The sequence below is a fragment of the Cheilinus undulatus genome, linkage group 18, assembly GCF_018320785.1.
Source record: "Cheilinus undulatus linkage group 18, ASM1832078v1, whole genome shotgun sequence".
NCBI lineage: Eukaryota > Metazoa > Chordata > Actinopteri > Labriformes > Labridae > Cheilinus > Cheilinus undulatus.
In genome coordinates, this window is record NC_054882.1 from 31716404 (window position 1) to 31730017 (window position 13614).

At 36.8% G+C, this 13614-nt stretch overlaps 2 protein-coding genes across 3 annotated transcripts in view; one reads left to right on the plus strand and one right to left on the minus strand.

Moving 5' to 3' along the window:
• The window catches only part of babam2 (BRISC and BRCA1 A complex member 2), a 143513-nt gene extending 130883 nt beyond the window's left edge, over positions 1-12630 (minus strand). Inside the window, exons 1-3 of the mRNA XM_041813525.1 lie at positions 12531-12630; positions 10426-10581; positions 9758-9834 (exon numbers count right to left, since the gene is read on the minus strand). Coding sequence (XP_041669459.1) covers positions 9758-9834; positions 10426-10562 — 214 coding nt within the window. The 5' untranslated portion in view covers positions 10563-10581; positions 12531-12630. The remainder of the gene's footprint in view (positions 1-9757; positions 9835-10425; positions 10582-12530) is intronic.
• A 194-nt stretch (positions 12631-12824) lies between these two features.
• Positions 12825-13614, plus strand: part of rbks (ribokinase) — a 70722-nt gene continuing 69932 nt past the window's right edge. Inside the window, exon 1 of one of the 2 annotated variants that reach the window (XM_041813513.1) lies at positions 12825-12903. The gene's annotated coding sequence lies outside the window, so the exon portion shown is untranslated. The remainder of the gene's footprint in view (positions 12904-13614) is intronic. The other variant, XM_041813516.1, reaches the window with a different exon arrangement.

The following is a 13614-nucleotide window of genomic DNA, read 5'->3' on the forward strand; positions in this document are numbered from 1 at the left end:
AAGATCTTTATGTAATTTGACAGTAAACATTAATGACTGTTTTTTTTTTTGCACAGACTTGTTCTCTCATTTCTATGGGATCAACAAATGAAAAAAAAATAATGTGACAAAAAGTCTTCAAAATACTCACATTTTTACAAAACAACACCTTGTCCTTTTTGGATTTTGAGTCATTATTCCAAGCAGTTCCTGTCCGCAGTGACACAGAGGGACACATCACAGCCTCTCTGTGTCTCGTTCCCTCCATTATGAGCCATTCAGGCTCTCTCCTCAAGTTTCTAAGTGTTTGCACGTGTGCTGTTTGGCACAGCATGAACAGCGTGCTGTTGGTTACCACAGCCCAGTCACAATGCATTTTGGGATACAAAATGAGATAGATAATATGGTGGACGGCATAAGCGGCTAGCTGAAGGGACAATTAAAAAATGGATTATGAAATGGATAAAAAGATGTTCAACATCGGAGTCACTGGTGTGGATTTAACCTTTAAAAACCCGGAAAAGTCACTCAAGTTCCAGGCTTGCTAGGAAACATTCATGGACAGCGGAGGCCTATCAGAGGAAAAAAAAAAAACAAGCAGGTGGCTATGGTTTATGGTTCAAAAATTATGACAATGCCCAGCTCAGGGGGTTAATTGTTATTAATACAAAAAAAGACAAAACAATTACTTTAAGTTACTAGAATATAATTCTAACTAGAGACGTGTTGACATCTTCAGTTCGATCAGTTATATTTTCAGAAACCATATGTCATCAGGTTCACATTGAGTCAAATGATGTTTTAGTGCTACAAAATGAGGTAAAAAGTTATTTATAATGCAGCAAAAACCAGACTACAATGTGATGGATTTGCTTGAACTAGAGATAACGTGCAGCTTTGTTTTTCAACAACCAATCAACTTGATGAGTGTGTGTAATTTCAGTCCCACGCTAAGGGTATTAAAATTGAATGTAAAAACACTGGTCAACTGAGGAGAAAAGGAACTTGCTACTGATTGAAAAATGAATAGAAACAGTAAAAAAGTGGAGAGTTTGACATCACAACAAGCAGATTACTTTTGGCTTGTCCACTGAGTTGTCTGAGCATTTTTTTTTACGATAAAAAAGGCATCTAAAGGAGTAGCAATGTTCTTACTTTCCACCACTGTGAAAGCAGGAAGATGCTATGGGGAGCAGTATGTAGCTGCAAACCCACTTTAGTAGCTTAACTACAACAATGACAAAAGCATGCCATTAAAGTAGTTTTAAAAAATGTTATGTGTAAATTTTGGCCCTAAGCATACCATGATTAATGTGTTGATGCCAATACCATTGCCAGTATATCAGAAAACATATCAGAAAACGGCAATGTATTTGAGATGATTGATATTGGCCAGCATGTGCATCAGTCAGGCTTTAGTTATAAACCTCTGGGTGGAAGTATCGTCTTGAAAAATAAAGTGGTTGAATTCAACCTTTACCCCTTTGAATTGTGTAAGCTCATGCATATGGTTCTTTGTGGGAGCCTCATTTCAAAGTTCAGGCTAATCACTGCATAACATGCCTTTTTAGATCTTAACTTTTCTGTCAGCTGGGCATTAATAGAGCTAATAAGGTTGTTACAGGTGCAACAACAAAGGCCATAATTTGCCAACCTCAGTTGTTTAATACAAGTAGGAGCAGACTTGCATTAATAGCTCTCTGTGCAGAGTGTGCCATGCTTTCGCACGCCACCCGTACTGTAGGCAGGTTCATAGACTGGCAGAGACCCAACCTGCGGCCCTGCATCCTTGATTAAACAAACCGTCTTCCTCAGGCCAGAGCACAGGAAGGTGCACATATAGTACAGCAGCTGCAGAGACGTCGCGTGCCAAGCCAGAGAGTCAGTGGCCTGTTTTTTGTTTGGGGGGAGGATTGCAGCTTTTATGTCGCCATGAATTTAAGACTCCTTCCTAAACTTTGGCAGATATACCACACACACACACGGACACACAGCCCATACTGTAGTTTAAGTTTAGTACAAGCATAAAAAAATAAGCAAGAGTACATAACTCTGTCAACTCTGCCTGTGGTGAATTTCAGGGGCAGATCCAGGGGGTGCCCATGGGTGGCAAGGGCCACTTGAAATCTTACTAGCCACCCCAAATCTGACACTATGATGGCAACATGTCTTGTCAGAAGCAGGGCTATGTTGAAACAAACAGTTTCACCTGTGTTACTACCAAAGACTGCACATCACGGTAGATCTGACCTCTCTGTCTCCTTCCATTCTAGTGAACTGAAGCTGAAACCCCCAGTGACGGGCGCTGATCGTTTGGAATCTGGAACCAAGACTTGCATGGACAGAAGCTGGTAGAATGACATGCCCCTTCAGCTCACCACACAAGAGGTGTTTCTCCACCTTTCTGGTACACTGAAAAGGCAGGGGGGTGCATCCAAACAGATTCTAACATTAGCTAGTTCTCAGCATTGGATAAGTAGTATCTAGCAGGTGTACGGCTGGGCAATCAATCACAAATTGGATTAAATCGCAATATGGCCTGCTGCAATTTTCAAATTTGCAGAGGTTGCAACATTTCTTTAAACTTAAGTGTCAAAATACCAGTTTAATAAATCTATTTTTGCTGCAGCAGAGATTTTATGCACATTATGCAAACATTCAAGTGTCAATTTTTGTAATTATGGTTTACAAAAATCCTCCTTTTAGTGTTTTATGTATGTTTTTTCTTAATCAAAATGAGTGACATAAAAATGATAATGCCTTAAACAAAGCAAATGACATCACATTTGCAATAAGAGCAAAAACAGTTAGCTCATTCTATCTAAAGCTGATGAAGCTTAGCGTAACTTCACGAAAGTCATACCCCAGCTACGATCAGCTGGTAGCCAGCCTCACCTCCCCCACCCCAGCAGCCTCCTTTACAGCTTAAAGCTTGTTGCATCCCATATTCACATTGTTGCTATGTGGATTAATTAGTTCAGAAATGATTTCATTGTTTTCAATACAAATGGTCTTATTTATGGAATTGTTTATTGCTTGAATTTGTCAAAAAAATACATAAGATGAACCCAAGAATAAATTAAATCACAATATTTGTGAAAAAAATTGCAATTAGATTAGTTTTGCAAATCGTTTAGCCCTAAACAGGTGTAGATGGCTTTTTGTTCAAGTGAAATGAGACAGTCAAAGGCACAGCACTGCTTTTATGATCCACCAGTGTGATTGATGGAAGACGGAACAACAAATAGTATCCAGCAGCTGTCAGGCTGCATTAGCTTAATGAGGCTGCATCTAAAGCAGGGTTGGACAATGACTTGTGAGTATTGAAAAATTCATTTTTCTTTAAGAAATAAAACTCCCTATGCAACTTTTTAAAACATGTGTTGTCCATTATTATTTACTTGTGCCTTACTGTTCTGTGGTAGTACATTGAAAGAACATTGAAAAATGTTTGCTGACCAGCATGAAAAAAAAAAAAAGAAGAAGAAGATGGCAGTACCTTCTGGGCATGCAACTGCATTTTTAAAGACCGTAGAGGTGCTAAAAAAAATTACAAACTTTGCATCAAGACAATCTAGTTTACAAGCATATTTATATAGGAGCTGCCAGAGCTCTCTGAATTTTTGTTGTAATCTCCCCTTTTGTTGCATTTAAAACTTTTTTTTATAATTTTGACTGTCCTGTCTTAATCTAAGGGTAATAAGCTTAATGTTTGGAAACAGGCTTGCTTTAAATTTGAAAGAAAATAAGCAGCTTTGAAGATAATGACAATTAACTTAACCACGATGAAGGAACTTGTAATGCATTGAAAAGGAAATAGGGGACAGTAAAAGGTAAATGTTTGATAACACAATGTGCAGATGACCTTTGACTTGTCCAATAAGCCAAGAGTTCTTAACCTTTCAGCCCATGACCCCCAAAATTAAGGTGCCAGAGACCAGGAATGCCCTCTGTACCTGGAGATAGTTGAAGCAGAGGTGAATACAGCTGTGCACATGGAGAAGTAGTTGTGAGCAGACCAACATTTTAAGGATTTTTTTAAACATTACTCTGATTTCAGGTTAAATCTCACCAGATGACCATGTTTTAATTTTCCATTTGACAAATTTCATGCGTATATCTTATAAATAATGGTAAAATTTACTATTTGAAATCGTTTAATGATATTCTTTGTTTTTGGATGCCATCTAGTTAACCCCCTCTCAGTGTCTTACGACCCCCATGGGGGCCCTGACCCCTACTTGAGAACCCCTGCACTAAGCTACCTGTGGATTTTTTGAGAGACATGAAGGAGCAGTGACAGACTTATTTTACATCATTGTGGCTGCAGGGGAGACGTTGCAGAGGCTTAACCAAAGTGTGCTGAAAGAGACAATAAAGCACAGAATTAATTCTGATTTAAGAAAATGATAATGCACATATTATGGGCCTTAATCAACTGTGTTTAATGCATTTTGCTGAGAGCCCTAGTTTATACATATGAACAATTAAACAACTTATTTAACTTAGTAGTTAAATATTTCATTTCTTAAGTTCTATGCATGCACAGCTATGCTAAAGCTTGAGGTGCACAAAGATTGCACATTGCACTTACAACCTGCACATTGTCACTTCAGTTTTTGTAAGTTTTTTTTAAAGGTCATTCACATTACATATAAATAGGCATTAAACTACAAAATCAGTTGTCCATCCTGGTCCATGTCGTCCAAATATGAATGTTTTCGAACAATTAAAAGTAACTTTTGTAGAGTCATTTTTCATGAAATGCACATCCCTAATTATGACCACTTTCCACAACTGTTCTTCTTCACCTTAAACTCCTCAAGTCTAACAACAACATCCTGACACTGACCACAACCATCTCTGCCTGAGCAGAGTTTCAGAAAATACTGCAAAATAAGCAAAAATAACTTCCCCTGACTAGACATGCTTTTATTTTTTTTATTTTTTTTAAGTGTGGCTACATTTTCAGTCCAATGCTAAAACATTCTTAATGAAAAAGGCATGTTCTACAGTATGTTCCCAGACTGCAGGCTCAGACCTAATTATCTTATGATTTTAGACATTGTTTGATTCAGATGTATTGTTTACTTCCTTTTTCTATCAAAGCCAATTAAGAAAATTAAAATAAACTTTCCAAAAAAAGACTGAGCTCAACAAAGTCCTGTCTCGACGTTCTAAAAGACCTTGCTTGCATCCGTATCTGACCTGAAACTTTGAAGGTGGAGAATGAGTTGCTTCTAGAGTTGTCTAGAGAATCTGCTTCATAAAAATGAGAAAAATGAATGGGTGCAGTTGTGTACATGGATATGGATATGGATATTCATCTTCATGATGCTTCCTCCAAGATTCAAGACTTTGCAGACAACAAGCAAAGTCAAGTCACACACACGCTTCTTTTGTAGATACTTAAACGTACAACTTCACTGAAATGCTCATGTCAAACTGAGAGATGGCTACTGATGCTATCTTTTCAGGATGCGTGTGTAAACACACGCCCGATTGGAGTGAGTCATCACAATTCCAGTAACACTGAGTTGTATTCATTCTCAACCACAATTATTATCACTTAACAACACTGACTGATGTTTCCCATTGAGCTCTTCAGGAGTCGAGCTCAGAGGAGAGAGTGTCTGATGTGGGGACTTGATTCAGCAGAGAAAATCTCTTCCAGTAAAAATTCTAATTGCACCATGTTTACTGGTTACTGATTAAGTCTGACCACAATAATATTCAGCTTGTTTTTGTGCTTGAGGAATCCCAGTGGGGGGTTTTGATCAAACTGCTCGCTTCATAACAGCTATATCAAAACATTTATGTTAATGTGTAGTTGCTTATCATTGATTTGATAAGCAATACTGTATTTGTGAAGTATTTTACTGACAGGCTATCAATCGCTCTTACTTTCAGCATTCTCATTCAGTCTCTGCGCTTAGATTTATTGTCTCACTATAAAAATATCTATCATATATCCCAAAAAGAAAGTTCTGCTTAATATCTTTTTTCAGTAGGGTTTGACCAATATTGGCTTTTCAAGGATGATACTGACTCTGATTTTTCATAGTTAATAAGACCAAAAGTTGATATTTGGAACATATATGCACAGTAGGCAAGTTTCAGTAGTCTAAATGATGGATTTAGAACATAATATGTAATCCTTTCATTGAAAAAACTAAGCTAATAAATTACTAATTACAAAAGCTATCTAGGAAAAGACAATATGGTATGATATAAAATTAAAACAATCATTACACACATATGAGAAGACGACATTAGGGCTGAATGGTTTGGGAAAACAATCTAATTGGGATTTTTCCTCCTATATTGCGATTTGATACACAATTATTCCTTAAGTTCCTCATCTTACCTATTTTCCAACAAACACAAGCAGTGAATCATGCTATATTTTATAACTAACACAATGTTAGAGAAAACTAGGGCTGAACAATTTTGAAGAAACATCTAGTTGAAATGATTTTATATTTCATATTTTATCAGAAAAATGTACAAAAGTCAAGAAAGCAGGATTTTTTGTAAACTATTAAAAAAAGCACTTCAATGATCGCATGATATGTAATGCAAAACATCTCTGCTGCAAAAAAAAAAATTTTAAACAGGTATTTTGGCCCAAATTTCAGTTTAAAGAAATATTACAACTTCTTTGATTTGAAAATTGCAACAGGCCATAATGCAGTTTAATCTAAATATCAAATAATGTCCCAGCCGTGGACGACATCACCTCATTAGAATACAACACAATACAAGAACTTGATTTATGCCCGAAGGGAAATTCAATATTAGAGGTAAAACAAGGCCAACAGGATTAAAAGCAGATAAGAAATAGAGCAAACAAGTGAATAAAAAACAGAGGATGTTAAGATGGAAATGGAAGGAAAAGGCACAGCTTAATGGAGTAAAAGCAGCAGAACAAAAAAGAGCAATAAAAATAAAAGAACAAATTAAAGAAGACATCACATAAAAGCAAGTCTGTATAAGTGAGTCTTAAAGAGTGATTTTAAGATGAATCTGGGAGCCTTATCTCCTTGGGCGGGTTTTTCCAAAGTTATGAAGTCCCAACAGCAAACGCCCTCTTTTGATAGAATCTCAACTTTAGAACGACCAAGAAGCCCCCGCCTGAGGATCTGGGTCATAAGAGGTCAGCGTCTTAGAAATATAACCCATAAAAGCTTTAAAAGTTATAAGTAAAATCTTAAAATCAATTCTAAAAGTGACAGGAAGCTTGTAGAGGGAAGCGAGGATAGGGGTGATGTCGTCTGTTAAAACCAGTTAAAAGCCTTGCTGCTGCGTTCTTGACCAGTTGAGGCGTGAGAGTGATCTTTTGGTCATGCAAAAGAGGAGGAAGTAGACCAGTTGGGAGACTTTTCCTAGATCAGCTGGGGGCAGGATGTGTTTGATTTTAGAGATTGTTCTGATGTGAATGAAGCAGGGATGGACAACTGATTTGATGTGTTTTTTTAAGGGTGAGGTCTGCATCAAAAATTACTCCTACATTTTTTGCTGTGGTGGTGATACGTGGACAGTTGGAGATATATCTGTGTGTCATCAGCATAAAAAATGAGAGATTATGACTCTGAATGATAAAACCCAAAGGAAGCTTATAAATGAAAAACAAAAGTGGATCCAAAAATAGAACCTTGCGCTACACCACAGGTGAAACGAGAGGTGGAATATGTGTGGTTACCCATGGTGACCACAAAGGTCCTGTCTTAAAGACAGAAATAAAACCAACTAAGTACAACAGTAAATATGCACAACAGCAATGAAGGAGATTTTTTATCTATGAAATCTGTTAACCTTTTTCAAGTTAATGTGTGTATTAAACATCATTACAACTGCTACAGTTCACAAAAACCTCACATACGTAACCATGACAAACAAAAGGTGACAAAAGAACAATCATAGTGGAATGTGAAAAAAGCCAAGGGAAGACGCACATCACATAAGAGCCAAGGCTGCACACTAAATTGATTCAATTTTTCAGTCATCTGTAAAATAAAATGGCAAAACAAATAATCTGCCATATGCTGAATATTGGACCAGTTGACTCCTTCTTCTTCTTCAGTTTTGATTTTACACAACATGTGCAACAAAGGTCACTGTAAACAAGAAGACGCATGATCCTCACTAATCACAGATACTGTAACTGAGTTATAAAGTTAATGAACTTATTCTGTTTCTATTTTTCAAAGCACAAGCCAAGTGCTCTCAACTGTGAACCAAATAACCTGGCACAGTGGCTCCACTGCAAATAATTCTGTCAGTCAGAAATGGATCTAATGAAGACTAAAATGTCTCCTAGTATGGCTTGAATTCTAATCTTTATTTAAATCATAATTTTTCTTGTTTATTAGTAATAAGTGTAATACTTAGCAAACTAAATGACTTAAATGAGCTAAATATTTTCAAGAATGCAACAGAAGATTGGTCTAGTAAGCAGCCAGGAGACAGGGAAATTAGCCTCATGGTAATCAATGTATCTCCACTACTGATTGGCAAGTTTTTAACATCTCTTGAGCTTTACTTGACATTGTAAAACCGTATTTTCCTTTGACTCCCCAAGCTAATGGAACATCCTTCAATAAACTCTAAAGATTCAAGTTTTTCTCTCTCTTGCAGGGTTGAAAATCTTTGATTTTAACCACTTCACTTCCAGTTTTAAATAGGCTAACTGGTTCCTATTTTTTGTGTTAGTGATCATAAAGCATGTGTGTGTGGGGGGGTGGAGGGGTGGGGGGGGTGTCTTGTTTGGTGACACACTCACACAATCTGTTATGTGCCAATTGGGCACAGGTACTGGTACAAAAGGACGAGGTGGGCAAAAGAACCAGAGTTAACTTGGCATCTATTTTTAATTTTAGCCTTAGTTTCAGTCTTTAAATAAAATGGATTTTAGTTTTAGTCACATTTTAGTCATTTCTATCCTTTTTAGTTTTAGTCTAGTTTCAGTCGCCGGAAACTCAAAACATTTTAGTCTAGTTTTAGTCCATAAAAAGTTCTCACATTTTAGTTTTTACTTTTAGTCCAAGCATTTATTCTCTTGCCTAAATTTGGTACCAAATCATGGTAGTGTCTTCTCTGCACCCTGCCAAACCTGGAGTCCCTGCTTTCTATAGCTGAGAGGCAGAATAGAGACAGATGCATTGTTTTTTGACATATTTACCCACAGTGGAGAAATATTGAGGGTTTTGAATGTCTGACAAAAACTAAATTACATTTTAGTCTAGTTTAACTCATCTTGATGAAAAGTAAACTAAGTGTTTTGTCAGTTTTAGTCATCACAGCTCTATTTTTGTTAGTCCTAGTAATTTTTTTGTCATGGAAAAAAAGGCCGTTGATGAACATTTTTAGTCATAGTTTTACTCAACGAAATTAACACTGCAAAGAACAGCACAAACACAAATGAAGGAACCTTAGCTTGGTAATATTATGTCACGTGGCGGGAACCTGACATATACATGAGATGTTTTGGCAAAACAGGGATAATTTGGAGTTCTGATTTGCAATATTAACAAATTACAATATCTCTAGTACACAATTCCACCAATCGATTAGACCCTGACAGCATTGGAAAAAAGGGAAACCTCAACCTTTTGAGACACTGTTTTAAGTAGTAATCACTGCATTGCTAACTGTTTGCAAATTGTTTCCCTCCAACCTTTTATTTCTCAATTTCAAAGGATAAACAGAGCCAAGGACAGCAGTTAACAAACCCATTTCAGTGTCTAAAGTCAAACAGGGGATTTTCTCATGTACTTACATTTCAGGGTTTCTCCAGCATAGGGGATGTGAAGTTTGAAGCGATCACAGCAAGGGCCAGGGGTCAAAGACGTGCACCTGAATGTGGATGCCAAAAAGAACAACAAAAGACAAAATCAGTCAATAACTGTCTAGCAACAGAGCTTCCAGTTATGGTGTGAACAGACCCAGATTGAATGTTGCTCTGACTATTTTTAAATAATTAATTTAAACTGAATGACAGTTTTTAGAAAGTACAAGCATAATCGATGTCTACATAAGAAAAGACTCAGAAAAGACTCATTATTTCCCAAATAAATCACTACATGCAGGGTTGTGGCAAGAGATAACCAATTTCAAGCACATCATCAGGTTAAATCTTGAGTGCAATTAACAGTTCAAAGAAAAAAACAAAGGAAGACTTTGCATCAGTGTTTGACATAGTTATGGAGTCAATACAATCCATCCAGTCAGTGCTAAGCAGTAGTAACAGAGACTAACAGAGGTCAAGAAATCTTGGATTTTAAAAAAGGACTGCACATTATTTTGTTTTTTGCCATGCATAAATGTTACACAATTGCTACAACTATGACAAACTAACAGAGGAATCATGAATGCTCAAAGACAAAAACTTGTGATCGAAATGGTTATGTTATTCTATTGAACTAATGGTCTGCCCTATCTTCTTACCCAGTTTTAAGGTCTGTGACACGGAGGCAGTTTGTGGAGTCAAGTCCCACTCTGCCATTCCGCACAACACTGCACAATAAGGGCCGCAACTCAGGCGAGATCCTGTGCAGTGCAACCTCAGGGGACATGTTGTTCATTTTATCAACTCTTAGGGGTCTGTAGGAAAGCAGGAAAACACACAGTCAATACTTTAAAGTGATTTATTAAACAGGATTCTGAACCAGGTAAAGCACTGATTTTCACTAAGAAGTCAGATCATGAGCTACACCATGTAAGTGACAGCCATTTTTAGCTGTCATTTCCTGGTGGCATGGAAAATTTACGTGTATATCAAAGTATGTTCACTGTTTCCAGGTTTAGTCTGTTTTGGGTCAAGTCATGAGGAAAAGATTTATCTTAATGAGTAAAAAACCTATATTCCTCTAGACCAGTGGTTTTCAAACTTTTTTCACACAGGGCACACCTAAAGTTAAGCCAAAATATCAAGGCACACCATATTTAAATCGATACAAAATAGACTTTTTAAATAATGTTACAGTCAAGGTGGCCTATTTGGGGAGATAAAGAGGAGAGCTTTCTGGGGCCCAGCCAACTGGGGGATCATGGAGATGGCAAAAGTGGGCAAAAGGTGGCAAAACTGGGTTAAAAGTGATGAAAAAAACATGGCAGAAATGGATGAAAATTGGTTAAAAAAAAAAAAAAAAAAAACAATGGCCAAACAATGGGTTGAGATTGGCATACTCTTGTTGAACGTGTCAAAATAGTGGCAAGAATGGATTACGGATGACCTTGAAGGGTTAAATGTTGTAAAAAGGTGGTAAAATAGGATTAAAAGTGATTTAAAAAGCAGGCAAAAATTGACAAAAAGGTGGCAAAATCTATCACAAGTGGCAGAAAAGGGCTAATTGCTAAAAGGTGGTAAAAACGGGTGGGAAAAAATGGCCAAACTACAGAAAAATTGGGCAAAAAGTGGCAAAAAAGTAACAAAATGGGTTAAATGTGGCAAAAAGTTTCAAAACAGTGGCAAAAATGGGTCGAAAGTACTAACAAGTGGCAAAAATGCTGAAAAAAAAAAAAAAAAAAGCAGCAAAATGGTCTAAGTTGTCAAAAGAAGTGGCAAAATGGGTAGAAAAAATTGGTTAACTTGGTTAAAAATAGCATGAAGGAATAATTTCACCACGAATTTCAACCCAATAATAGCTTGCCATGCTTTTCAGCTCTTAATGAGGTAACTGTTTGCCAGGATGCTAGCACCAATGCTACTGATCCAACACACATACACTGATATCATCAATGAATCCCAACTGGGGAGGTCCTATTCTCTGGGATTTTTCAGGGGTCCAGCCAGATATGTGGGCAGGCCTGGTTACAAGTTGTAGTCATGACGTATGGTAAAAATTCCCACGGCTCACCTGCCTTAAGGCACACTAGCGTACCTTGCCACAACATTTGAGAACCACCGCTCTAGACTGTACGTTGTTAAAACAACGCAGGTAGCAAGAAAAGGCACGGGGTGCAATGGTTAAAAGAGTGACCGTGTCAACCGGCGACTTTTAGCCAAATGCGTCTGAAATTCAACTGCAAGTCTCTGAATTGGTAATACCTATTATGATTATTTTTTTTACATTATTAACAGGGGAACACCCTTTTAAAAAACTAGCATTAACGTAGATACTTCCGGTCTCCATCAACTGTTTTATCTGCGACAACCACAATAACGACAGCTGACAGATTCAGTTGAAAGTCACTGATTGACATGGTTACCCTTTTAACCATAACATATACGTTGTAGCACTGCTTACGGTTTCCCCTCCTACTTTAAATTAAGACTGACAACATTAAATGGGTAAGGCAACTGAGACAATGCAGTAATGTTTATAACCGTTGTTCAATTATATATAAACTCTCTCTCAAGTGTTATAAGTCAATAAATACACTAAAGTTGCACTTTCAATAGCGTCATTTACAAACTTAGCTTCGTTAGCATTCGCTAGCTTAGCCCAGAATTAAGCTTTAAATTGGCACAAATGTAAACAATATATTGCCCTTAAAACCTACTTTTAAACTGTCCATACAAATACAGTATGTAATGTGAGTTTGGCTACCTGGAAGAGACTGAAAAGAAAAAATATAAGCAAATAATTCCAATGTTTACTTCATCCCCTCAGTATATCCGGTACATGTTGTTTGGGTCCTATGAAAGACCCCGTTTTAGTCGTTCTTACCAATGCCTGTTTTAAAAAAAAATAGAGTTTTCACTACTTTGGCTGATATTTTCCACTATTTGTCTAGTAAAAAGTATTTTATGTGTCACAATATTGTTCTTCAAAACATAAATTGCTTTATATATTTCTACGTATTAATCAAAATCCTCATAAATAAACGGCAAAACTGAAAACGTTCAGCCGCTGTCATTGTGCACTTTGGCCGTCACTTGTCTGTATCTGTCTACTTTGCTGAAACAAATTTGAATGCAAGGTCAGTATTCAGGTTGATATCCCAAGAACTGCTTTTCTCGGTGTGCTTTGTTTTACTTTATGGTTCGTCTGATAAAATTGCAAAGTGTTTCCTTTCTGTTTTGACGTTTTTCACAACAATGCTCCTATATTTCAAGAGTTGGGGAAATTGTTGAACTGAACCCGAAGCTTCTTCAGAGATAGCATTATAGCGCTGTTTTATGGCATTGCGACATTCACAGGACACCTAAAGATAAGCTTCCCGCTTATTTTTAACAATAAAAATCCGGATGCAAATCAAACTTTTAAGTAAGCCAGTTTTCCACATTCTGTATTTAATAATAGTTGCATTCACTTAAAAGTAATTACATCGGCCTTTGAAAACTCTTCATTATTCCTAAGTACTTCTGTTTTTTATACTCGAGTGAGCATTTACTCATAAATAGGAGTTGCTGGAGCAGACTTTCATTTGTCAATTTAGTAATTACATGATAAAGATGTTGGGCCTTATGCCTCTTTTCTGCTCTTAATTCAAATGAGTGATTCATAAAGTTATAATGGTAGTGTTACATCTCTGTTCTGTAGTTATAGAAAAAGTGAATGTTTTATCCAAGATAAATCCTCTTACACAGTCATTGCATTGGAATCTAAAAGTATGTTTACACATTAATACTTAAATACCTAAATTAGCGGAAAACATGCCGAACAAAACTACAGTATTGATGCAAGTTTC